General features: G+C 42.6%; 1 protein-coding gene across 8 annotated transcripts in view; it reads left to right on the top strand.

The window, feature by feature from the left end:
• LOC113060443 (homeobox protein Meis2) overlaps positions 1-26,943 on the top strand; it is a 56,545-nt gene that overhangs the window by 15,776 nt on the left and 13,826 nt on the right. For 6 of the 8 annotated variants that reach the window (XM_026229360.1, XM_026229366.1, XM_026229364.1 and 3 more), the window contains exons 8-9: positions 6,106-6,251; positions 22,463-22,539. In XM_026229360.1, the coding sequence (XP_026085145.1) occupies positions 6,106-6,251; positions 22,463-22,539 (223 nt within the window). The remainder of the gene's footprint in view (positions 1-6,105; positions 6,252-22,462; positions 22,540-26,943) is intronic. The other 2 variants (XM_026229365.1, XM_026229362.1) reach the window with 1 other exon arrangement.

The raw sequence follows: 26,943 nt of genomic DNA, 5'->3' as shown, positions 1-26,943 counted from the left end.
TAACTCTCTAATGACTGCGGTGTGAAAGTGCTGCGACTCCTCCAGTGGCTCTCATGTGCGCAGTCCTTCGTAAAGTGGGCTGATGCTGACTGGAGAGAGAGAGAATAGGCTTGGATGCACCTCAGTAACCTCTGGGGCCAATTATTGTAATCTGATTTGGAAGACAGGCTGCAGGACGAGTGTAGGGTGTGTGTTGGGTTTATGGGGCATGTAGCATGTGTTGGGGTGGAGTAGTGGGTGTGCGCAGTCCCTAGACTTTCAGACCCTTCACAAGACTGCATGGTGAACACTCATAGGCGTCGTCACAATATTGCTTTTTTTCTCCCTAAAATGAGCTCCTGACACATTCACCGGGATCAGTCCTGCTCACAGCGGCAGTAAACGTGCTTCCCAAGCACATTCCGGTAAGCCCCGCAACACTGCACATTCTGCATGCCTCTTTTCTCTCACACACCCATTCCAGGTCTTGGAGTCTCTCTTCTGAGCTGATTTGTTGATTCAGGTGTGATTGATTAAAGAGACATGCAAGATATGTAGTGTTGGTGGTACTCCAGGAAGCAGTGCTTCTGCCCTGCATCCGTGCCTGTTTTTGCATTAGTGTTGAATTAGTTGTCCTTACAGCATAGGTTCATGCGTAGCTTCCTTAAACCGTCTCTCGGGATGTTGTTTGCCTGTGATTGTCTTTCACGCGAGCCAGAAGCTCAGAGATGCAGGAAACAGCCGCAGCACTTAATGTCTCATAAACTCATCAGACTGATTAGCAGACTAATGAAGAGACGAGATGAGGGGGAATGCAGCGCTACGATCAGATGCAGTCCCTCCAAGGCCCTGTTTATGATGTAATGAGATAATTGCCATTACAGGTAGCAGGTTAATTACACGTGTAATTACTCAATCGCTTCAGACTGGCTTTTCTGAAACACTGTTGGCATATGATTATCATCTTCAACCTTTGAACACCGATGCTCCTCTCACTTTCTCCTGTCATTCGCAAGGTCGGTTTGATAAAGTTTTTTTTAAAATAATGCTCATGATGCCTCTTGTTCCATGCATGAGCCAAACACTGTTGCTGCATTTTCATTGTTTAGGGTTTACAGATTCAGAAATTGTAGAATTTCTAGGACGACACTGACTTGACTGTGTGCGTGTGTGTGTGTGTGTGTGTGTTATTAAGCTGCTTCCTCATACAGACGTCTAATTAAAGCGTTTTATTCCACTTCATTTACAACCAAAAGAGAAGCTTTAATTCTTCAGTGCAAACAACCGCACATTACATCTGCAGAACAGCATGACGAGCATGACTTAGAGAGCGCAGCTGTCCGAGGAGTTTAGCTTATGCAGAGTTAAATGAACTGTTGGTCGTGTATGTTTTTTGAGTAGTGTTTGATTAGTCTATTAGTTTTGTAAAATGTACAACAGAAAGAAAATGAGCCTTTGAGCTTAATGTTTGATGAAGAAAATCAAGCTGAAACTCAAAAAATGATGAAAGCGTGAGTGGATGAGTGATTAGTGTGAGGTGAACACTGGCTGATTTCTGTATGAGAGGACTAGTGAATAGAAGTAGTCATGTTTGGTGTGCGGTCTCTGTTTACGAGTGAGTGCAGCGGTCCGGATCACCGCTCTGCACCGACAGCACCCTCAGCTCGGTCCATGAGGAGCAGGATTGAGCTGTGGACAGCGTCTCAGCAGGAGGCTGTAATTAGTGTCTTTAAGCTCAGCCTCTGATGGCACTGCCTCCATGTTCATGCCCCATTAGCCTGAAACAAATGTCCGAGCCAAACAAATCAGTGACTTTGACTCTCTTTGAGACAAAGGGTGGAAAATGTGAAACACTTAAGCCCACTTGATTTGCCTTTTTAATCTTTTCCAATTGCAGTTGTTGTGATCACATGTGTTATATGTGACCCCTGGACCACAAAACCAGTCTTAAGCCTTAAGACGATATTTGGCCGAGATACAACTATTTGAAAATCTGGAATCTGAGGGTGCAAAAAAATCTAAATACTGACAAAATCGCCTTTAAAGTTGTCCAAATTAATTGTTAGCAATGCATATTACTGACCAAAAATGAAGTTTTGATATATTTACGGTAGGATATTTACAAAATATCTTCTTGGAACATGATCTTTACTTAATATCCTAACGATTTTTTTGCATAAAAGAAAAATCTATAATTTTGACCCATACAATGTTTTTTGGCTATTGCTAAAAATATACCCCTGAGACTTAAGAGGCTTTTTTGCTCCAGGGTCACATATAATCACACAGTCTTACCGTTCTTCTTCAGCATCTACATAACATTTGACATTTTTCCTACATGGTAAAAACTACTAAATTGTAATTATTATATCAAAGAGCTAATTCTACCTGATTGTGACTGAAATTTAACCAGTTTAGATGTTTCCATTTTTTCCAGTGTAATTAAACCAAATCAGCAATGTAAATTCCTGTTGTGATAATTCAGCAGTAAGACTCTTGAGGTCATGTTATAAAGTGAATATAGTCACAGCTGCAGGGTGTTAGGATGACATTATCCCATCTTTCAGCTCTATGAGTGATTATAAGACATTATAAACTTTGACACTGGGAATTTCTGTAAAGCTACTTTGAAACCGTATTGTGAAAAAACTATTCAAATAAAATTGACTTAACTATATATATATATATATATATATATATATATATATATATATATATATATATATATATACCATCTCAGTTGCTCAAAAAAATAAAACGTGCCATTCCTGCAACCGCACTTGCAAACGTTTCGCACCTCATGTTTGCGGGTGAATGTTCATAATAGATGGATGGACAACTATCTCCAGTTTAAAGACATCAGCAATCCAGTGCAGAGAAAAGAAAACAGAAGAAAGTAAAAAAACAACAACAACAAAAAAAAACCACAGGCATAAAGTTCGCTTGACGTTGGACGTTCAATAGTCGCTAATTTAGGGACCGTCTCTGAAGTTACATGCGATATTGGTATCGGCTACACTTTTGTAACGTCGATATCATTTGAGGATAATGACTTACAGTCATAAAAACAACTGTAATTGTTCATCTAGGTGTCAACTATAATGCACACCTTTTCCATTTTTGATATTTATTAAATTAAACTTTAAATCATATGTAAATGATGCTGCTACTTTTTCACAACCAAATGGGCTCAAAAGTATTTATTAAAATAAATAGCAAATCGTGTAGGTACATTTTTTTTGTCTGTTGATGTTAATAACGCGTTTTAATGTCGGAAATAATTTCACCAATGCATCTAATACTCTCTCTGAGTTTCCATGCTCCCTTACGAAAAAAATATCATCGTTCTTGTAGCCATGGTAACTGCAAATTAACCATGGTTTTGTTACTTCAAATAATAATTTACAAAGAAGTATTAGTATACTGTAATACTAATATGTTTGTTTGTTGTTGTTGTTGTTATAAAAACTAAAAACTTACAATACAATATATAAAAACTATGAGGTAATAATGATCAGTTAATAACACTGTTAAAAATACATAATGTAGGCTAATACTAAATAAACAATTTCTGTACATAGCATGTTATTACAAATGCCTGCAAAGCGAGCCAAAGGCCATGTCATTGCAGCTGGTACACGTACAGGACGATCAAATCCTTGTTTAGGCGATTGGCCAAACATTTAACATTTCACATATTCACTTAATCTTTCGTTTTTGGCCACCTTTTTTGCTATAGATGACACAGCCTTTATAATTTCTTCAACAAAACATGTGAACATCACAACCCTTACAGAAATAAACCATGGTTTTATCACAGTAAAACTACTTAATTTTCTTTTGCATGCTTTCTGTATGCTTGAGACTATAAAATAAATTAGTCATAATAAAGTTATAGCCACAGGTAAATGTCTAGAGCTATAATTGTAATTTGTTAATGATACAGTTTATTAATTTTTTCTTCTTCATCATATTTGAGGGAGGGGGGCACACCAATACAATCCTGCTTAGGGCACTCATTTGGCCAGCAGCGGCCCTGAGTTAACAGCTTTGGGACATTCGACTGACCAGTTGCCAAGAACACAGATCCATATTTCACAATTATTCTTTAATGGTGAGAAACCGAACTTTAGTCCGAGTTTTATGCAATTTTTGCTGTTGTCTATTTTATGTGGGTCAGTGGGATCCGGTTTAATGTGGACACACACTGTCTATCTCTCTACAGGCTCAAACACACATGCACATGTACATAGTGGACATGTTTGAGGCAGAAAGAGGCAGGGGGTTGCGGGGGGGGGGGTTCCTTCTCCAAGGGTACTGCTTTTCCAAAAGTGCCTGGGGCGAGACTGCAGCACCTCGTCTCCCGGAGGCCTTTGGGCGTCTCCTAATAGCCCCCCCCATCTGCCCCCATCTCAGAGGTGCATGATGGGATACTTCCCCTTCCCCCTCTCCTCTTCTCCTCGTGTCTCCTCATGTTTTGTGCTGGAGTTCACATCCGCACAGGTTCAAATGGTAGAGTTGCCAGGGAACAGTCAGAGGCCATTAGAGTTTGGGACGATTCGCCCTGCGGCGCTGCAGCACTAACCAGTGAGAGGGGGCATGTAGATTAGCAGCTTCACATGTAATGAGCAAGTTTGCCCTTTCTTTTCTTTTCTTTTCTTTTCTTTTCTTTTCTTTTCTTTTCTTCTGCCTCTATCTTTTTCTCTCTGTTTCATGGCACTAATCCTGTCGCATCATTTTTTTGATTATTTCCACTTCTTTGACTCTCTGTCATGTGTGTGAGCATATTTTCACTAGTGATAAAGTGATATTTATTGAGCAAATTTATCGGCCGACTTTTGGATAGATTATTGGTATCAGCTAAAAACACACCCTGTTAACAGTGCTCAAATGTACACACAGGATAATTACGTTTTTGTGTGTGTGTGTGTGTGTAAAATGAGGATCCACTGCATTTCAGCAATTTTGTTTACATTTCATTCTCTGTCATTAAATTGCAGTATGTATTTGATTTACTCTGATCTAGATATGTTGAACACACACTGATCTCCAGACATGAGTGTGTGTTTAATTTGTGTACATATAGATTTGGTTATCAGTGATTGTTTCTGTGTGTGTGTGAGGGGCGTCTGGTTTCCCCCGAGCGGTCAGGGGCTGTAGGGTAATGAAGTGACGGGTCGGTCTGTAAATACACGTGGGTCGCTCCGGCCGCTGTGAGCAGGAGGCTATCGTGTTGCAGTGAAAATGGAAACGTCAATAAAATTAATCTGGCCACCCTTTGGCTTGGACTGCTCGCTGTGGTCCACTCATAACACACCACAACAAGACGAGTTTACACTCCCAAACACCAAACGCACACACACACACACCTCCTCCAAAATGAGCCCTTACACACCCTGCGTGCATCTGTGAGGTCACTTCCACATTATTAGCACAGATCCACACAGTGAGAAAAATAATAGATAAAAACAGAGAGGGGAAGGAAAGGTTTTCAACTGTCCTTGTATTCTTCATGTATTTTGCATTTGATTACACCACCCATTGCATCTGCTCTCTTTCCTCCTTTTTAAAATGATTAGTTGAAACATTAATGTGTGATTATTGCTTATATAGGTGCGTGTGATTGATGTCTCCCCAAAAACAGAGAGACACGCAAGTGTAAATTTGTAGAATATGGCAGCATAGTGCAAGAGTTTTTCAGATACATAATTTAGATGCCCTGAAGGAAGGCTTTCAAGGCATTTTTGCCCAAGGCCAAGAAAAAATAACTGACTTTTAAAAGTAAATCATTTTTGCTAATACACAATTAATGGCAGAGGAGAAAGAAAGTAAGTCTGGGAAGTAGGTTATGAAGAGACCCGACCTGCCCTCACACATTCACAAGGAGTGTCAGGTATGTTCGTGATATGCAAATGAGGTGCAGGAAGGGGAGGGGCTGCAGGGTCGTGCATCTGTGTTTATCACATTATCACATTGGAGCTTTTGTCTTTGCACCAGTCCTCAATATTCCTGCATGACGTCAAGCTAAATAAGGATTAGGCGTAAGGGTGTCTTTGTCTTAAGTTTGTGTAATGTTAATGTGTAAAATTGTGTGGCACATTCCTAAAAAGCTCTCCTTTCATCCAGGAGATGGGTTAGACAACAGCGTGGCCTCTCCTGGCACGGGTGACGATGATGATCCAGACAAGGACAAAAAGCGACAGAAGAAACGGGGAATTTTCCCCAAAGTAGCCACCAACATCATGCGGGCATGGCTCTTCCAGCATCTCACAGTAAGCCTTTATTTTTGCTCTTTATGTGCTCTTTCATTCTATGATCGGGTAAATGTGATGAGATCTCACACTGAACTCTTACACACCAGAATTAACACACTTTCACACTTGCATTGCCTATACACAGCTGAATCACAGTGGCAGTGATTGACCACTCTAGTTCTGATAATGCAGTTTTTTTATCAGTTCTTCCCAAAGCACATTTTTAGGGTTCAGTGTAAGTCTCTGCCGGTCCAAACGCTGGCTGTTGTGCCATGGGAGAGCGCCGTGTGTGTGGGTTTGGAGAGGTGGCATGCGGGGTCATGTTCCATCGGCCTCTCTGATGTCAGGACATCATCCTCTTCTCAGGATATATCGATCAGGACAGGAAGGGTCGGGTTTCTGAGGGAGGTGCTGCTGTCCCTGAGCACATGAACGAAGCGTGTGCACCACAGGAAACTGAGAACAACTGTGTGTGTGGGACGTGCCCTGCAAACCATGAAACGGCCCAGAGTCTGGACCCGGTGATCTTACCCAAGCCAAAACAATAACACTCCTTAATTACAGCTAATTAGAAGGGCTGTAAACCCATTAGAAAGTGTTGTGGGATACTCTCTGCCATGCGCTTCTAACTCTCATCATCATCAGAATGACTCCACCGCAGCCCAATTTGACAGACAGACAAAGACACCTCGCTTTTCTCTGCTTTATTCTTGCACTCTTTTCATCTGTCGTCCCCTTCACGCTCCCAGGACTGCTCGGTGCGCTCAGCTTGTGTGTAAAGCAGTGAAGGAGGCGTCAACCCACCACCTACCTCGCCGCTTTTACCCACAAATGCCTCTTGCTTCTTTCACTCGGCTCCATATCACGCAGGAATTTCGCGCTTTTTACAAAGATCATTAGGCTTCTTCACTGGCAGCTCGGGAGATCTCCATTCAGCACATTCACAAGAGATGCACTCCTGTTCTTTGAGATTTGTTTTAACGACATGGAAACATAAGGAGAATTTTCAGTAGTGAGAATGCAGAAGCTTCTGTCGTCCTTTTAGATGATTCTCTCATTTCAAAGTCTTTTTATAAGATTGAGCAATAATCCATCCTTTTTAACCCACCTTTCTATTTTTCCCATCCTTTTCTGACCAAACAGACTTAATTGAATTATCCCGAAGTACCGACCGCGGCCCCCGCGCAATCCTTTATACTGCCGTGCCACACACCTCAGGCCTTTTATTTTAATTTGTTAAGCAAATGTATTTTCCAGTTCAGGATGCATTTGTGTGTGAGTGAATTCATGGGGACTTTGGCCCTGAATGGCCCATAGCGGCAGCTCTCCATTCAACCATTCATTGGAGGGGCAAAAGAAAAGCGGCGAGGTTGTATTTTCTCCACCGCAGGGCCAAAGCGGAGCTGCTCTTCCATGAGCGGTGGGGGTCCCTTTACATATGTTCTCAACATTGAGCCATTGTCACCTATTCTGAGGGGCTCAAAAGGACGTAACCCCTTCCCTCCCCCCATTTCCCTCCCCCATGCTCACAAAAAACAAGCCGGCTAACAGTTACAATTGTGGGCTGAAATCGATGGCCTCCTTTTCCAAGCAACACTCTCCCTTATAGGGATGAAGTCTCTCTGAGCCAGAGGCCAATTCCACAGAGGATGGACCCACAGGAGATGCATGTGGCACATTCAGCACCTGACTGAAGAGCTTCTACAGAACCCGAGAGTTTGGGTCAGAATGTGCTGCAGTCGAAGCCCCAGAGATGTGCTCTTCCTCCTGGAGCTCTCTGGATCTCTTCCAGTGCCATTAGTGGGAGGAAATCCCAGCTGGCTGCTGTAAGCTTTCCCATACGGCACAGAGCTTATGTTATCGGAAAGATAAACTCCACTGTGGGGTGTGTTGCTCTATTAGGCTTCATATTTAATGAGCAAGAAGGAGAAAGACCTTCTCCGCGGCTCAGAGAGAGAGAGATGCAAGGCAGTGGTGAAGTGTAGTTTGTACTGACACCACTACAGGGTCACACAACAGTTTAATGGAGACAAACTTTGAATCCTCTCAATTAGTCGGTTGGCGCCCTCAGCGTGTCTCCTGCTAAGACAAGGGTCAGCTTGCAATGAAAACAGGAAGCACTCAGAAACAAAGATAGCACTCCAGGATTATGCTGTCCTTTCACTTCGGTAAACCTTCAAAAAGCTATGAAAATAAATAGGGTCGTTTGAGGAGGACGGCCTGAAAGGCGACTCGACCAGTGGCATGAGTTTGGGGTAGGGCTGTCTGGGGACAGCTGAATATTTATTGGAAAACAATTTAGAGCAGGGCTAATCCATAAATCCACACGATCTATATCCTTTTTATCCACCTGGGTTTGATCGGGTCATGAAAAGTGAGCTGTGATATTAGCTATAATGTAATATTTACCCAATAACAAAAATAAATAAATAAATGACTTTTATGTCAGCTGTAGAGTAATTTCAGTGCTGGAGAAAGTTATTACATGATGTTTTCTACAGAATAACACTATTAAATTATTTAATAATGACGGCTGTCTTGTTGACTTTAGTGAATCAGTGAAATACAGGCAGCTGATGGAAACATCCTTAAACAGAGAAATAGCAGCTAGTGTCACAAGTTCATCTGCCGCCTTTGATTCAGGAGGTAAAATCCTCATCAGATACTTGTGTAAGCAAATAAGCAGGATCAGCCAGTGATCAGCCTGTAGAGTCACACAGTAAAACAAACAGACCCGTTCTTGAGGCTCATCTCAGACTAAACATTTGGGCTGATCTGCTCTGACTGCAGCTGTTTGCATGTCGTGATTCACGTCAGTGTTCATTTCCACTGCAGAACATCTGACAACAGTTTCAAACAATGGCCATACACAAACACAAAATGCACATTTAAAGATACTCAAATTCCCCACCACCACCTCTCTCTCTCGCACACACACTCGCGCACACACACACACACACACACACATGAAATGTGGTCTGTACTGTAGGTTCTCTTCACCCCCACCGCACGTAAACTCTGGGTTTTCTCAGGAGAGAATTCCTCCCTCACTGTGTGCTGTAATGCGGGGCATTCTTAAAGCAGCAGTTTCATCTAAGGCCCAGCAAGGTTGTTTTGTGATGCTCCGGGGGGCTGCAGTGGGGCAACACTAATCTATCATGGGCTTGTTTGCCTTCTGTCACCAGTGCAGCCTAAAACAGTTCTGTTGAGTGAATCGTTAACACTGATGTGTTACTGATCAAGTAACTAACTATTAACATTATAACATGTTTGCTAGCATTAACAGTGCTTATCAGCAATATTCATACCATATCTGAAAGTGAAAGCTGGCCACAGAAGAAGGCATTCTACACGAATGTGTGCTTTCACACCCCTTGTGGCAATGCTGAGAACACAGCAGAGTTTTGCTGAAGCTGTGTACTGGATAGTGACCCTGCAGAAAAGTCTGACTGCTGTCTGCCATTTGTTCCGTTGATTCCTTCTTGTCGAACTGAGTTGTAAATCTAGAAATCAATTATGTCACTGTAAACTGCACACTGCTGGAAGTGGATGTTTGTCAAAACCTCTGAATCAGAGAGGATGAAAGGTCAGATGTCCTCATCGAGTGACTCTTTCTTTCTTGCAGGTTACAGAATTAAATGAATGTAGATCTGCAGCATACACTGATATGCTTCAGCTATTAAAGGTGCCATTTAGGCAGCAATAGCAACAACAACAACAACAAAAAGTACATTTGATTATTCTTTGGTTTTAGGCACTTCCTTTAATGAGATTTACTTTCAGGTCACTGTGTCCATGTTTTAAACTGTTGCAGCTGACTTATGCTTAAATACGGCAGTTTGTAATAACATTTTTAACCTGAAGGCAGTTGTTGTTCCTTTATCTTGTCTTTGAGCATCGTCCTGTATGATGTGTAAGTTATGGCATGTTTATCATGTTCCGATGCTCTTTAGAGATAAACGAGTCTCTCTGAACCTCAGAGACAGAGCAGAATATTTCAGTTGAGCGATGACCTTGCTGACACTAGGAATGTTCCTACATACTTAGACTGAGTCAGTATTAATAAAGATGGCTTGAACAGGCTGGAACATGCTGTTCTATGCGAGTGTGTGTGTGTGAGGGGAATGGATCTACTCTGACCTGAAGATACTTATAAACAGTGAGGAGAACAAGAACTTCAGTTTAGTAACTCTAGATCTCACTGGACAGATCAAACTGACCTCCACACAGACAAGTACACAAGCCAAGGTGCCAACGCATATCCAGAAGATTTCAATCATACGGTCAAGACATGTTGTCATTCAGGAAGCTGTTATAAATTCATGGAAAGTTTAACTTGCTCAGCCTAATTCTCTTCAAACTGTTGCTCTTCCTCCATTAGTTGTTGATGTAAAAGAGGAAACCTGTGTGGAAATCAATGTATGCATTCACCTACTTATGTTGAGTATGTCTGAGGGTGAACTAGGGGAGCGGTCGAAGAAACAACTCAGACAAAGAAGAAGAAAACTATGTAAAACTAAGGATGGTCGTGTGTTGAGCAAAAATCAAAACCAGACTTTGTTTCTCTGTTTAGTTTGTCAGGCGACTGGCGCTCCTCTGAATCCCAGAGCTCTATTTCTGCTCTGTGATCTTCCCGCCCATTCTCTGCTGCTGTTTTTATTCTGTTTTGTTTTTCCAGCACTTCTCCTCATGGGCCTCCCTCTGAGAACTGTCTGCACCTCCTTTCTATTTCCTAATGAAGACCGAGCGCTGTGGCTGCAAAATATCATTTCATATCTTGAATGGTGCATCAAAGGCAACAAACAAAATGCACCAATTTGCTGTGGTTTCTGTTCAGGCTCCCAAGACGTTTGCAAACTGAGGCCTTCCATCGCCTGGGCCGCCACACTGTGGTGCCTATATCTGATCCTCACTGTTCAGTTCAAGCTAATAAGAGAGTTTTTCATGATGACTTAAACTGGGGAGCAGTATCAAAAATATCCACAAAATGCCAAAGAAAGAAGGCTGAGATAAATAAAAGAAAGACAGATATCCTAATCAAACTGGAGCGCTTTGGGTCCAGATTAGAAAGCATGTGAATATTGATAGGATCGGAGTAGTTTTTAATGTCCCCGGGGCACGGCAATCCCTGCTCAAATCTACAGCGATTTAGATAAAGAGACTTGGCAAGACATTACGGATTTCAGCAAGCAGAACCTCATCCTCCTTTCTCCTCCTCCTCTCCCTCTTCAACTGGGGTGCAGAAGAAAAGCAGGGAAAACCTGCAATTACACACACTCTTCTGAATCTCCCTTAATGTTCATTATTTAAAACCAGCGGCAATTACAAGTTCAAAGAGGCTTAGAGGGCCAGCAACCCGCATAATCGCCAGCAAATGAAGTATAGCGTGTTCACGGCAACGGTGCTCACTGCTGGGGAGGTGGGGGGTGGGTAGGGGTGAATCATACATTTCCATACAGGCAAAATTCTCTGCCACCTTGGGGCTCCGGCATGCACTATCCCTGCCTCGCAATCCTCTTAGCCATGCTTTTTGTCTGGCTTCACCCACCAGCAACCCTCTGACATAGAAAATGTATCAAACCTCACCCTGGCTTACGTCGTACAATCACTGCTTTTTGTCCTTATGTCTATGGCTGCCAGGCCGCCCACCTTCTCCTCCATATTACTTTGCTCTGTTTCTCTCTCGTCCTCCCTCTTCCTTCCATCTGAGGACACATCCACGTGATGTAAGAGCAGTAATGAGCATGTCCCAGCAGGTGTATTTCGGGTTACCTTTGGAGACAGTCACAGTGGCTAATTCTGTCCACAGGTGGCTCTTTGCGCATTGAGAGGAGAGCTCATGAGTCCAGCAGTAAGCTCTGGTTTCAGTGCAACTGGATGACCAACTGGTGGTCATTGTATACATCCTCCTCTATATCTACACCTCCACACAAGAGGCTCTCTTTCTGTCTCTATGCCATGCTTATCTTCTTCCTCTGTCCCGGTTCAGTGCTGCAGGTCACCTCTCTTTTTGTTGGGCTTTCGTGTGCCTCTCCCGGTCAGCTGTGCTGATGTTTGTATTGGGAATCTTTGATAAAATCTCCATAGGGACCTGCTCTTGTGCTCACACCATTTCCTGCCTTCTGCTCTCATTGTTTGTCTCACTTGCATGGGGAAGGTACAACTCCCACCTGAATTCAATAAAATGTTAACGCTCCTTGGCATGGCAAACATCAGACAGTTAATTTTTCATTCAGCAAAATTTACCAAAAGGGAAGCAAAGGCAGGCTTTCTCATTAAGTAGCCCATCCAGGCAGACACGAGCACCACAGAAGAGCCCATGTTTGCCCAAGCAAGTGTGCATATTAGAACGGAATCCGCGGGGAGATTAATGGGCTACTGCCTCTGTACCATTGATTATCTCCACGCCATTTTCTCCTCTTCCTGCACACATATTAAAAAGTAATGAAGCCTATGGAGGAAAGGAAGGCAAGACTTCACGCATCATTTTACGTTATCTGGACTCTAACAGCGAGGAATCTCTTTAAGGCATGGTTTGAGTAGAATTAAGTAAACAAATGTGGAATATACCTTTGAAACAAGCTGTGGCAACTAGAAAAATTTGCTTAAGCAAAGACAAGCCCCTGACACATGGAGGGAACTCTGCAGATGTTAACAATTTTGTTGTGAGTTTTCCTAACTTTACAATGAGACCTCAATTGCTGCATTGAATTTTGTAACCAATGACAGTAATCGAAATGTGGAAGAACATGAAAGGGTGAACTAAAAAGCCCGTTCAAAAGCCAGTTTAATAGTTTGTTATAGGTCTTTGGACAAATTTTGTTCATGGTATGCCTTCTATTTGCAAAAAAAACAAAAAAAAAACAAAAACAAAGAATGCCTCAGCCAGCCCTGTGCATCTGCATTCTGTTCTTCTCTTTCATAGCCCTCCTGAAACAGTTGGGGGTGGGGGTGGTTTCTTTTAGGAAAATAACTTCCTGAGACATTACGTGAATCAGCAGACAGCCTTATGGCCCAGACCTTCCCGAGAGTCTAAACTCTGGAGTTAAAGGTGAGGAACCACATTGAAAGAAAACAATGATAGAAAACAGTTTTTCCTGCCCTGCAGTGCCTTATTTTGAATGCTCTTGGCTTCATTTGGTTTTAGTATGTGGTAATGACCTCTGCACTGGATCTTCCTCTACAGAGCCCAACCCTCAATGGCATAGCCATTACTTAAGCACTTTTACCATTTAAGAGGCACGCCGCTCGATTCCCGTCAGTCAAAATTGACTGTACTGTGCTGATCTCTGCATTGGATCAAGAATTATAGTTCAGCATTAAGGCAAGGGATCAAGAAAGGGAAAAAAGGAAGAGCTAATAGAGAATATACACAATGGAAAGAACACAACAAGAGCTGTCTTACACCTCAAGCAGGCTTCTCTGCAAAGTGATTGGAGAGGAGCGAGTCTTGGGTTACATTCCTGAGATGGGGATGGCTGGTGTTGGTTTCAGAGGTGGGGGCAGGTGGTGGGGGTGGAGACAGCTCAACAAGTTGTTGAAAAGAACACAGACGCTTGTCATCAGCCTCCAGAGCAGGGAGCCATCTGAGTGCATTTTAGTTGAAGAGGTTAATGACCTCCCTTTGCTCTTCCGTCCTGCTGGAGTCCTATGCACCAGCAGCACTCTGCTATGTTTGAGCTCACAGTCCTTGCTTGTGGCCTGGATCAGTCCAAAAAGCTGTGAGTAGATCCTGACAATCCCTTTTTATCTCTCCCTCTAGGGCAGCACGTAAACTCTCAGAGTAACGACGGTGTTTGGATTACTGTAGCTCCCTTTGATGACTCAGTATGCACCATGCAAAGTGCAGAAAGAAGAAAGACAGAGACAGAACTTTTTTATTTGCTGTTTTAGTGGACCTACAGTACATCTATTACAGGGACAGTCCACCCAGAGAAATGTGGAGTCAAGCTGCTCAAAGGCACAGTGATAGGGAATCTCAAACCTGCCATGAATCGTTCCTTTTGGGGTTAGATCAGCACTTTGGTCTGCAGGTGTAGCTTAAAAGTGCACTATAAATGAAGTGAATGAATAAATAACAGTTGTTAATCTGCTTTGATATTCAAGGTTTCAAAAGTTCCTTCAACCTATGAAGTTTCATTAGGTAGGGAACTGTTAGCTAAAAAGCAAGAAGGCAGGCTACATTTCTTATTTGTGCTGCCTGTTGACCCCCATCCACTAATAAATGGTAAGCTGAGCAAGCTGTTGGTCATCCTCTCATGGGATTGTTGGGTAGCTGCCAGTTTCCTGCTTGCTTTGTCAGTGGATAAAGTCAGTAACAAACGAGAAGCCTACAGCCAAGCCGGTCAGTCAGGTCAGAGGTCAGCAGGCTTCAGGGCAGGATTGAGCAGAGGAGCACTATGGGGAGAGCACAGGCAGCTGGAATGTACCTAAAAGAGGCCCTTTGCTCTGTTCCTTAGCTCTCCTGCTCTTAGAGCCATTAAAACTCTTCATACATCCCTTAGACTAAAACATCAAGAGTGGAGAGTCCCCAGGGCTCATAGCAATCTTCTGACTGAGTGTGCAGCGCTGACGGGAGGTCTTGATTTTCTTTCAACGGCAACAAAGCCCTGTGTAAGGAAAAGTATTTCTGAAAGGTCATAAATGACGAAAGCATTAAGTACAACAGGTATGATTTGAAGTCTGCTTTGGCTCTGTCAGCTGTCTCGTAAGGATTTTGTGATCATGACCGTGAGAGATCTTTCTGATTATTCTGTCCTGCTTCGGTTGGCTTGATCATTTTAGTGAGGCTGAGTTTACAGAAACCCTCTATGACGGCCTCTCTATGCTGATACTTTGTTTAGTCCTCTTGGAGAGCCAGCGAAATGGGCGCCATGCTTGACTTCTACATTTTTAGCATCATTAACCTACAGGAAATTGCCCCTGCAGCTGTTTGCCGGCTGCTTGGTTGCTCCACATTCCAAGCTAATGGCTAAACATCGAGGTTTCCTCTACTGTGAGTTTTGACTCTAAAGCAGATTTGACAACTTGAATTTTCTAATGTAACAAATGAAACATGACATTTAGAGCTCTGGAATTTTTTTTTTTTTTTTGCGACTTCTGGTAAAAGATGCTTGAATGCCATTCATTGCTGCTGCCAGACCAAGCCACAGACACACCACGAGTAAACAACCCTTCTCGTCAATAAGGAGAAATAGGTTAACTGCTTTTAAAAGCTTGCTAAGCTAAATTAAATGTGTTATGTATATATTAGATTAGCCTGTACTAATGCCTTTTCTTCAGTCTCAAATGCCAGCACAAAAGGAGCATTACAATACTACATGCCGCCAAGACCTGCTCGCATTAAAAGGGTTTGGCTGGCATATTGAGGGGTTGCTGAACTGCTTTGTTGCCTGCAAGGAGAACGACCCTTTTGTTCATTGGCTGCCCAGTGGCCTTTTGGACAATATCTCTATTCTCCAGCCCAGTCCATGCACAGCACAAACAATAAGCATCCTTTTCTCTCTCTCATGCAGGCAAAATATATTAAAGAATAGCATAAGTAAGTCTTGCCCTGTGGGAAGGTGGGGTCTGGACAGCAGTGAGCCATAGGTAGTAGCCCAGTGGCCTAATGAACTTGACCTGTGAGGTCTCGGCTCTGTTGCTCATGGGTGCCATGTAGACTAATCAAGTCATTACAGACCAGTAAAGCCAGGGACAAGAGAGAATTCTTGTTAGGCCAGATATCTTTTTTGTGTGTGTGTGTGAATCTGTTCTAAGGCCAGCAGACCTTGTTTGCTTCATTTCACAGGCTTTCATTTTACAGTGTGAACTCAGGTCATGTTTATCTACTTGATTTGCCAATTTGCCTCTGAGCATGAGTGGTCACGTGACTTTATGACAGCCAGTAGTGTCAACTGTCAAGAATCTTTCCCTTCCACTACTTCCAGTCTGAAATTAAAACCGCTGTTAAGGCATCACAGGGAATATTCTTGCATTCGCATGCAGTAAAAATTAGCCAGTTGATGATGTAAGCTGCTGTAAAAATGAAGCTAAACTCTTGCCCCAGAAAGGTTTGCCTGATCAGGTGGAAAGAGGGATTCTAGGACTGTTGTGTTTCAAATGTACACCCTAAAGCCAGAGGGTTAAGAGGATGAGAAGAGATTCAGTCTATCTTCTGTTCCCCTTTCCCTACACAAGGACATGACGATCAGGTTCCTCCCCTTGAAAGAGCCGGCTGGCCGCGTCTGTAAGAGAAGCCATGAACCTGATCTGATGATTAACTAGCCTCATCACTATGGCTGTGGGCCACATCCAGACACACACACACATAGAAAAGTTTTTTTGTGTGTGTCTGTGTGTCCAAGTCACAAGGTCTACACAAACCCCCACTGCTTTACACCTTTCACACTCACTCTTATTAGGGGTATGTAGGCATCACTATTAATGCCCTAAGCCCTTTTCACACAGAAATCCTGGATAATACATGGGTAATGTGTCCCAGTGATTGTTCCCGGATCGTTAGATTTTGGTTCATTCATGCGGCCAGTGATTTCCCAGAATACATTCACACACAACCTGTAATCGCCCCGTTAATGACACACGACATCAGGACGTGACGTGTAATTTATGAGTCGAAAACGCTAGGCAGGTTAACTTTCACTTAAACTGGCGAACGATCTCAGCTTCAGCATGGATTGTGAGGAGCAAACTGATTTTTGCGTTCACACAGAAGGCAATCCGGAAATGTTCTGGCAATTTTCTGCGACCAACATTGTGAAAGGGGCTTCAGTCAGGGTTAGTGATTTGAATGATCAACAAAAAGCAAGTAGTGAACTTCAGCACATATCCATTTGTGCCAGAGTTTCATCTTAAGAGGCACATGACCTACATTCAATGCTGTTAGCTCCATTTAGCTGTTGTATTTTTGTCCAATGTTCTTCACAAGCCGAATGCAAGCATTATAACTGAGAGAGCACGTCAGTTGCTGGAGCAGTTAAAGATAACAACAGCCACTAAAGAGCAGAACTTTCTCTAATTGTTTGTATCTCTCTGTGTGCATTTTGTTTCGTGTGTATTGGACTGTGTGTGTATCTTTCTCTGCAGTGGGTGTGTGTTTGTTCCCTTGCTCGGCTCTCTCTGACGGCCTTGAGAATGGGAGTGATTGATTTTTAGTGCTAATGCTTGTTTACCCTCAGCAACTGCGTTCCAGGCCAACCTCACGGGGGTGCCCACCTCCTCCTCACACCCCTCCCAGCATCCCCCTCTGCCTGGCCTTGCCAATCCATGTTTTTTTGCGGGGCAACAGTTTGCTTGGCAGGCAAATTGATAGCTAGAGTCGCTCTAGAACCTTGCACCATCTTCAGTGAACATAAATTATTGGTGTAGAGCAAACGGGGGGCTGGCAGCAGTCCAGCGGCTCCGAGCCCAGCCCAGCCAGAAATTGTTGTGGGGGCACAGAGAGAGAAAGAATAGGAGAGAGAGAGAGAGAGAGAGAGAGAGAGAGAGACATGAAGATAGGGAGTCTAGCTGCTCTCCTCAATAGCTTTTCATGGCGTGCTGGGCTCCAGGTGCCCCTTTGAAGCCACATAAATTGAAACTGTTAAAAAGAAAAAAAAAACAGCATGGCAGTCACGACTGAATTTGATCCCAGAGCTGCGCGAAGATGCGTTTGTTCATATGTGTGCACGCAGACAAACACAATGAGTGCTGGCATGCATGCATCAATCAAGCATTGCGGGGTGTATTTGCGATGGTGCATTTCATAAAACTGAAACTGAAACTCTTTTGTGTGTGCATGTGTGCGCGTGTGAACGAGTCGAGATGCATTCTTGCCGGCTTCCTCCTTGTTGTCTGGATGCAGCGTAGTGCTGAAGAAAATCAAACGCACACAAAACGTTACCTAAACTCACACTTTTAACCTTAGACACAAGCTAGAGTACATAGAAGAAAGCTCCTTTTGTCCATCTTTTAAACAAAATAGTCTTTTAGCTTCTGTTCTGCTGAGCAGAAATCAAACATTGCACTGCTGGCACACTTAATGAGTCTTTTCATAATCAAAGTTAGCTTTCTAAAGGAATATGTCTTTTCCTTCTTATTACAAATACAACAAAAACACCATTTTACAATTATTAATGAATTTCCCTTAAATATATATATTTATATTAGTCTCAACCTGCAGCCTTTATTTGGTTGTAATATCATTTTTTCAGAAACACACATATGTAAATGCATTATTAACTGCATCTCTAAAAATGCGCCAATCTTTCTGCAGATTTCTGTGTAGCAGCTATTTAAATGTCATTCTGAACTATGATTGATTTTATTAGGAGTCTGTGTTATCTTGCTGTGCTCAGTTTGATTAAACATACAGAAACAGTAAATCTGAGCTGCACATCACGGGGAAACTCGAACAATTTGCCGATGATGGAGTAGTAGGGGAATAATAGAAATTGTTGGTAAGATACAATGGAGTATTGAGAATTAATTTAATTCATTTAAGTTCCTCAAACCTCTAAAACAATAAAGTCTATCGAATGACAGTACAGTGGTGCCTGCCACGTGCCGTTTGTGCTAGCATGTTAGCATCTAGCATGTGTAGCTTTATACATTTAAAACCGTTGTATGCTGTTTTTCTGCAATGTAAAGTCAACAGTAAACGATCCGCTACACAGTGGATTGTGGGTTGCAATTGCCTAAAAAGCATGCACTGATACACATTCAGACTACTGTTTTCAACACACCACTCCTGTGCACAAACTCTTATCTGGCCTATAGCATGTGAATCAGGCTGCGGTGTTCAGTAGTTCAGTCGGGGGATGTGCTGGGTTTCATTAGGCTGCAGGACTCTTTAATTCATTGCAGTCTGGCCTCGTACTGATGAAGTCATTCATCAAGCACACGGTCAGCCACTCCGCTGGGGAGTGTGTGTGTGTGAGAGAAGGGGGGTTGATGTGTGTTTGGGGGCACTGGGGGTTCAGGCTCGATGTTACACTGAGTTGCGGTGAAGAGCACATCACACCCTGTAATTTAGCCAATAGAGTGCAAACACACATGCACACACATGCACTCTGGGAAATAAAATCGGCCCACATGCACTTGCTGTGGACTGTATGATGTACTGACACATCCCAGAGGACTCCTTCCTCGACCGTGTGTGTGCGCTCAGAATGGCGCGAGCAGCAAAAAGCCGGTGCCATTAACAGACTGTAGCGTAATTAACAGTTGATTCGATCGCAGGCTAGCGCTGGCATCTGCAATAAAACACGCTGCTCATTTCTCTGTCTAATAATTTATAGACTGCACCTCTTCACATTCTGTGGTCTGTCCGTTTCTCAGGATATTGCTCCAGCTCTTAGTAATTCACTCTATTGATTGAGTTTAAAGCGACAGAAACACTTTCAATCTTTCTCTGATTTCTCATGCTAAGTTTATTCTTCATCATGCTGTTAGCGTGTCATGCACACCACTGGACAAAATTAATAATTCATATCAAGGTAGTGCTCTGTTCAGGTTTCACTTGTTTTGTCATTTGATGCTTTATTTTACAGTGCTAGACTCGACCTGTGATGTCACTCATATGCGTGTTGCTCTGGTTGCACAGCTGTAATTACAGAATGCGAAGATTGGCTGCTCAACAAAGTCTGTAGAAATATACTGAGAGAGACAGAGGTGCAGTTGAACTGGTAAGGATCAGGGGCCTCACCTGCAATAATTTGCATAGGTTTCATCTTATGCATAACCTACATAATTTCTCTCTGCATGACCTGCATAATCCATGTGCACATTTCCAACTGTGTTCTAGCACCAAGTTTAACACACCTGCCACCACCAAGTTTACTTTTGATAAATCCTGATATGTGCATGGGAAATCACGCACCATTGTTGTATCTACAGCGTTTAGTTTAGCAGAGCTCAATGAAACCGGATCTGTTGTATATTGTGTGTCTGTGGTCAGGATATCTTAAGCTGGGTCTGAAGGGTTTTAAGCACTTTCTGTTTATTTCCTGGCGGGAGCGAAAAGATATAATGTCATCTCACTGCTTGAAATATGTCTCTGGTTTGTTGAAATCATTGTATGTATATACATATACATATACATACATATATATATATATATACCAGATGATTTAGCTTGGCTGATGGCACATGATGACCTGCATCAGGATGCGTTCACAATGTAAGACTGAATTCAGTGTGTGTTCAGTGCAGGACTCCAGTCAGAGAGAATCTGCTTCTGTCTGTGTGCACAGAAAAACAGATCTTGTGTTGCCAAGCATATGTCAGCACTTAGCAATCAAAAAATGTATTTCTATGCGCCCATTATCATATTTCTTTGTTAATGATTTTAGCATATTAAAAGCTCTAGTGTGCACAAGTAGAAATCTGATTCATGCGTCTCTTGTTCAGTCTTACAATTGTTTTCTGATTAAGTGGACACATTCCTGAAGAGTTCCCTCCTCCCGCTCTTTAATTAAACCTCGGCCATTTGTTTCTCAACCTAAGCATTTGGGTCAAAATTCAGCTGCATGTCAGTCGAGTTTATTTTGTGGTTTTGTTCCTGGTGACTTATACAATTTGTAAGATTGACCTACTAGAAGATAGATGTGCCACCTACACCTACTGCAGACAGCCTGGTTTATCCTCGTGTGTGTGTGTGTGTGTGTGTTTGAGCGTGAGGTTTGTTTGCTTCTTAATCTGCCTCTTAAAGACATCTGTCAGTGTGGATCACTATTGTTTGTCATGCTCGAGACACGCTCGGCACAAATTCAATCCTGCCATTTCTATCATGTCACATTTGGCAGATCAACAGTGACACAAATTGTATCATTGCATCCCGCGCGGGGATTGTGTTTGCAGGTGCGACTCCTGGCAATAAGAGACCTTTGCAGAAACATCTTGCTTTAGCGCTTGGCCTGCATTCAGCAGCGACACAAGGGACGAACTGAAGTCATTTCTCTAACCGTCGAGGAAAGCAGGATGTTTTCCATCTTTCCGCTCCGAGCGATGTGTTTAATCTGACTGGAGAATGTACATCGGTGCTGTACGGATCTGTGTTTAGCATGCAGGATTTTGTGTGCCTGTTTTTACACATGCTTCTGTTAGTTGGTCCAATGCCGAATTCATCTGCATCCCTCACCTGGCTGATCTCAAATCATACTGTTGTTTGCATCCCACAAGCAGCAGAAGCAGCAGCACTTTAACATTGTAACTAGGCAGAGACACTTGCCTTTTCTGCAGAAATATTGCAAAAGATGCAACAAACGCAAGCTGTGTGGACACACTCCTGTCAGACCGCCTCATCCCTGCACTGCACTCATCACATCTCCCTAATTTAGCACAGTGGATTCAAGCCGTCAGCTCATTACAAGAGTGATCTCTCAACTAAAGATCAGCAGAACACCTGAAACGTGCTTTGCTGGATTCACAACCACTGCATATATAGAGCACTTCCCTTCATCGCCAGCGCCAGGGCTTCAACATTGGGGGAAGAGAACCATTTTTGCTCTAAATAACCATATTTATTGGGTATTTAAATTAAAGGATTTAAAGTGAAATTACACTTCAGACATTCTGTTGAGTCTAACAAGTAACTTTGACACTACAAGTCAGATTTCAGTCACTACAGTATTTTTTCAGCATTATTTGCAGGTTAGGTTAGTGTAACCAAAAAAGGTCTAGTAGCATTTTTTTAATGCACACACATTCACTCTTAATCACACGCCTAATATCTTTGCCATACATTGTGTCTAGTCTCATCACATTGGTGAATTTATTGAAGCCTTAAAATCTTAAAGTCTGCATTTTGTATTTAAAATACTAGCATAATAAAAAAAAAAAAAGGTTGTTTTCATGGCATGTCTTTTGTTAAACAGTTATGATGAAATATGAAATGTTTAACGATGGTTAAAACTGAATGGCAGTTGAGCTGGAGTTCATGTTCATCTTCTTGTCTCCTTTATATTATTGCATTATTGATCTCAGTTATTGTGATACTGATGAGGTAGACAAGCCTAAAATGTAATTTTTCATCTTGTGGTCATCCTAACAACAAACAGAGTGATGTGTAATAAAGAGCGGCAGAGCAGCATCGTGGCCAGTTTGCCCACACCACCCTCTCCAGGGTTTGTCATTGTTGCTACTAGTTGTTTGGCTGTGAGTCATTTGCATAATGTTTACTGTATGCAGATGAGGGGCAGTGCACTTTCCCATGATCCTGATGGAGTGTGTTCTCTTGTGTTCTCTTGCAGCACCCGTATCCTTCAGAAGAACAGAAGAAGCAGCTCGCTCAAGACACGGGACTCACCATCTTACAAGTAAACAACTGGTGAGTCAAGTCACTGTTCATCTCTATTGCCAGCAGAGTTAACCATTGAGAATCATGTGTGCATGGACTCAACATGGTGCAGCATGCGAGCGCATTATCGCCGTGGCTCTTTGCCGTTCGACCCACGTTCGTGTTCCCTTTGATGCATTAAGAGGAAGAGGACAGTAGCACACGTCCTCCCCAAGAGAAAACACCTCCCCGTCCCTGATCTGCTCCCCGCCGGATTAGAGCCGCGGCGCTCTGGCCGCCAGCGTCTTTGTAGATGGCTTAGCTCATAACTGGAGGTGGTGGATTAAATAAAATGATCACAGAGCCAAAGAAATGATACAGGAATTATTTATCAAAATACTCGGCCAGGCTCTTTTTTTATCGCAGGCTTAATTTCCTTCACTACATTCTGCGGCCGATGTTCAGATTAATTGAGCTGACAGCTTCTTTTCAAAACACCGGGAAGGTATTTGCACGGATTTTCTGGCCTTACACAAACTTAATTATACAGAGCGTTATTTTATCAGTTTAATTCTGTGTAGTGGAGCTGCTATTTACAAATGAGAAGTCCCTGCCTTTTATTCATGGCTTCCCTTAATGTATTTATCAAAGCGAACTCATTTACGCTGCGCTCTATCTGTCGGGTACAGGCACGGCTCTCGGCTTTATCGGCCCGCAGGCCCGCGCACCACCCCAGGGTCAATTGATTTCTTTGCTTTTGTGATTCATTTTCCCCCTACACCTCATTCTGGTGCCGGCTCACAATGAGCAACACACCCAGAGAATGAGCGTGATTTGTCTGCCGGATCTGGCCAGGTACTTAAATTGGCCACAGGAATGCCGTTATCTGCCTTTCACGCGCCCGGCGGTGTGGATGGTGTTTCAATTACAGCGGTTACCAAGCTTTCATGCCGTCACACACCTACAGCAGCAGAAAATTGAGCTGCTTTGCCTGTTTCATGCTGATTAATGCTGAAATAACCCAGAAAACCCTTAAGATACACAGAGAGAGAACGAGTGAGTGAGACGAGATCAACACTCAGTTTTAGACTCCAGATACTGAAAGACTTGAGTCTGTCTATCTATCTATCTATCTATCTATCTATCTATCTATCTATCTATCTATCTATCTATCTATCTATCTATCTATCTATCTATCTATCTATCTATCTATCTATCTATCTATCCGATTGTCCGAGGTTAGGCTGTATTTGTGGTAGCGTTCGCTCAGCTCTCAGATCCTCCTGACGTTCCTGTTGATGGGCCAGAATGGCCCCGGAGTCCTCCTGTGATGGTCATTGTGTGGATCCTGCTTTGATATAGAGCAGAGGGGAGAGAGACGGGCAGGACGAGATTTGCATGGACGTCCTGAATCAGGTCTTTGTTCGGGGGCACAATCAGACCTGGAGGAGGCACAAGGGCGCTCTGTGTAACGTGTCAATAGACAGCGCGTCTCCTGCTCTGACAAGCCTGTGTACCTGTCCATGGATCTGATCTGTGCTCTGCGTGTGTGTCTGTGTGTGACGGTCACTGGTGTTGGTGTTTCACTCTGTAGCAGTGGGTAATTAAATCTGAGACTGCACAGCAATCCTGTTTGACCTCAGAGAGAGAGAGAGACGCTTTACACACCACTCTATAAGTGCAGCTGTGTGTGTGTGTTATTCTATCTGTCTAAATGAGGCCTGATCACATGCTGACAGCACACACACCTCTGCTAAACACACACACAGTAAATGCTTTACAAATGATGGTGTCTTGACTTGACACAGTATTGTGAAAGAAAGATGGGCTTGTCTCATTATCGGTTGCTCTTGTAGCAATTTCTGGGTGTTTCTTCAACTTCAGAAACTTTTATGTCCCTGGGATAATGTTTTTATGAAAATAGGCTCAGAATCATTTCATTATTATTATTATTTTTTTTAATTGTTACCTATAAAAAAAATACATACTAAATATGATTTATTACACGTAAAACTGAGATATATAATAATTACTGTATAAACCATTTCAGTATCTCAAAAGGGTTACAGTAATATCATAGGTGACTTATGAATGACCTTTGACATCTTCAGGATTGTGTGGACCTGACCTTACCTGATGCCCACTCTCTCTCTCTCTCTCTCTCTCTCTGTCTCTCGCTCTGTATTGGTCATCTGTTGTTGTTTCATCAGTTGTGTCTCAGTATCTAAAGCTCAGATCGTCTCAGATCGCACCATCTGTGCTGGTGTCCAATCTGTGGCTCTGTTTTAGACTTTATATGAATAATCCTAGTCTGTTTATACTGAGACGACTGGAGAAAGGTTTTCATAACTCTCTCTCCCTCCCTGAACTCAAATGAGTCACGAACAAACAGATCAGCTTTATGTTTTTTTTTATAACCCTTTCACTTGGCATGACCAGCTATTATGAAATTCAAAATAATGGCTTAATATTTTCCAAATGTGATGCAAAAAGTATGAACTGGCCTGTGAAGATGTCCGCCTGTCTGTCTGTATCTGTCTGTCTGTCTGTCTGTTTGTCTCTCTGTCTGTCTGTCTGTCTGTATCTGTCTGTCTGTCTGTCTGTATCTGTCTGTCTGTCTGTCTGTATCTGTCTGTCTGTCTGTTTGTCTCTCTGTCTGTCTGTCTCTCTGTCTGTATCTGTCTGTCTGTCTGTTTGTCTCTCTGTCTGTCTGTCTCTCTGTCTGTCTGTCTGTCTGTCTGTCTGTCTGTATCTGTCTGTCTGTCTCTCTGTCTGTCTGTTTGTCTGTCTGTATCTGTCTGTATCTGTCTGTCTGTCTGTCTGTATCTGTCTGTCTGTCTGTCTGTATCTGTCTGTCTGTCTGTCTGTCTGTCTGTCTGTATCTGTTTTTTTGTGTGTCTGTGTCTGTCTGTATCTGTCTGTCTGTCTCTCTGTCTGTATCTGTCTGTCTATCTTTCTGTCTGTCTGTCTGTCTGTATCTGTCTGTCTGTCTCTCTGTCTGTCTGTCTCTCTGTCTGTATCTGTCTGTCTGTCTGTTTGTCTCTCTGTCTGTCTGTCTCTCTGTCTGTCTGTCTGTCTGTCTGTATCTGTCTGTCTGTCTCTCTGTCTGTCTGTTTGTCTGTCTGTATCTGTCTGTATCTGTCTGTCTGTCTGTCTGTATCTGTCTGTCTGTCTGTCTGTATCTGTCTGTCTGTCTGTCTGTCTGTATCTGTTTTTTTGTGTGTCTGTGTCTGTCTGTATCTGTCTGTCTGTCTCTCTGTCTGTATCTGTCTGTCTATCTTTCTGTCTGTCTGTCTGTCTGTATCTGTCTGTCTGTCTCTCTGTCTGTCTGTATCTGTCTGTCTATCTCTCTGTCTGTCTGTCTGTGACACACTGGCAGAATCATGACTGAAGTTGTTGGTTATCCATTTAACTTTGACCTATATGAGAGCGTCCAGTCTTTTTTTGGAGTCTCCTGGGAGGCATCACTTGCCGATCTTTCTAAAAATACCATGTGAGAGGATGAGTGGAGATGGGCGGCGACACGAGCTGCTGGCAGAGAATATCGTCAGCATCACTTGCATTTAGGGACCGCTAATTGGCAGTTAATTAGCAGAATTGACTCAGTTGTTGGTTCCCAAGTGCCACCCTCACCCCTCGCTCCAGCTTCATTTGATCTGATATCTCTCATAGTGCCAGAGCGCTGATCTGCTTTTGGCACACTAGTCTACATCTGGCCAATGGATGCCGAAATCAGAAGGATCCTCGTCACAGGAACCCTCTCAGCTCCCTGCCATTCAGCTGTGAGAGGAAAACTACTGCAGGACAGAGACAGGGAATCAGAAAAGACTGTGCTTAGAGCAAGAGAGACGAACCTAATGAACCATTGCAGTGTAGCTCTGAATGTCCACTGCAAAAATGTTCTTTCTTAGTATCTTTGTCGTTTTCAAGGACAAATATCTTAACATCCTTAAATCGATACACATTTACTTGAGAAGCAAAATGGATTGAAAAATGGAAAAAAGGACCAAGCATTAGTTCACTTTAACTTTCAGCAATGTGTTTTTAGAAGCATTTATCAACATTTGTTACTGTTAGTTTATAACTATACAATTCTTGATTGTTTTAGTGCATTAATAAGTGCAATAATAATAATAATAATGTTAGCAAATTCAACTTTTAATTTAAAAAAGAACATAACATTAAAATGTATAAATACTGCAGAAGTATTATACATTGTTAATGCTCACTAATGTAGTTAACTGATGATAACTAATGAAAAAATTATTTACTTATTTTATAAAGTAAGTTTAATTATGCATAAACTCACTTTATATATAATTGCTACTGTGTGTGTGTTATGCATTAATTTTAGCTTTTTCAGAGACTTCATCTGAACAGAAACTGAATATCTTCATGTCATTTTGGGGTGAATCGGGTGAAATGCTTTCATGTTCTGGGATGGCACATTTTGTT

Source organism: Carassius auratus, chromosome 42 (genome assembly GCF_003368295.1).
Source record: "Carassius auratus strain Wakin chromosome 42, ASM336829v1, whole genome shotgun sequence".
In the NCBI taxonomy this organism is placed as follows: domain Eukaryota; kingdom Metazoa; phylum Chordata; class Actinopteri; order Cypriniformes; family Cyprinidae; genus Carassius; species Carassius auratus.
Note: the sequence above shows the minus strand (reverse complement) of the source record. Positions and strands in the feature narration are given on the sequence as shown.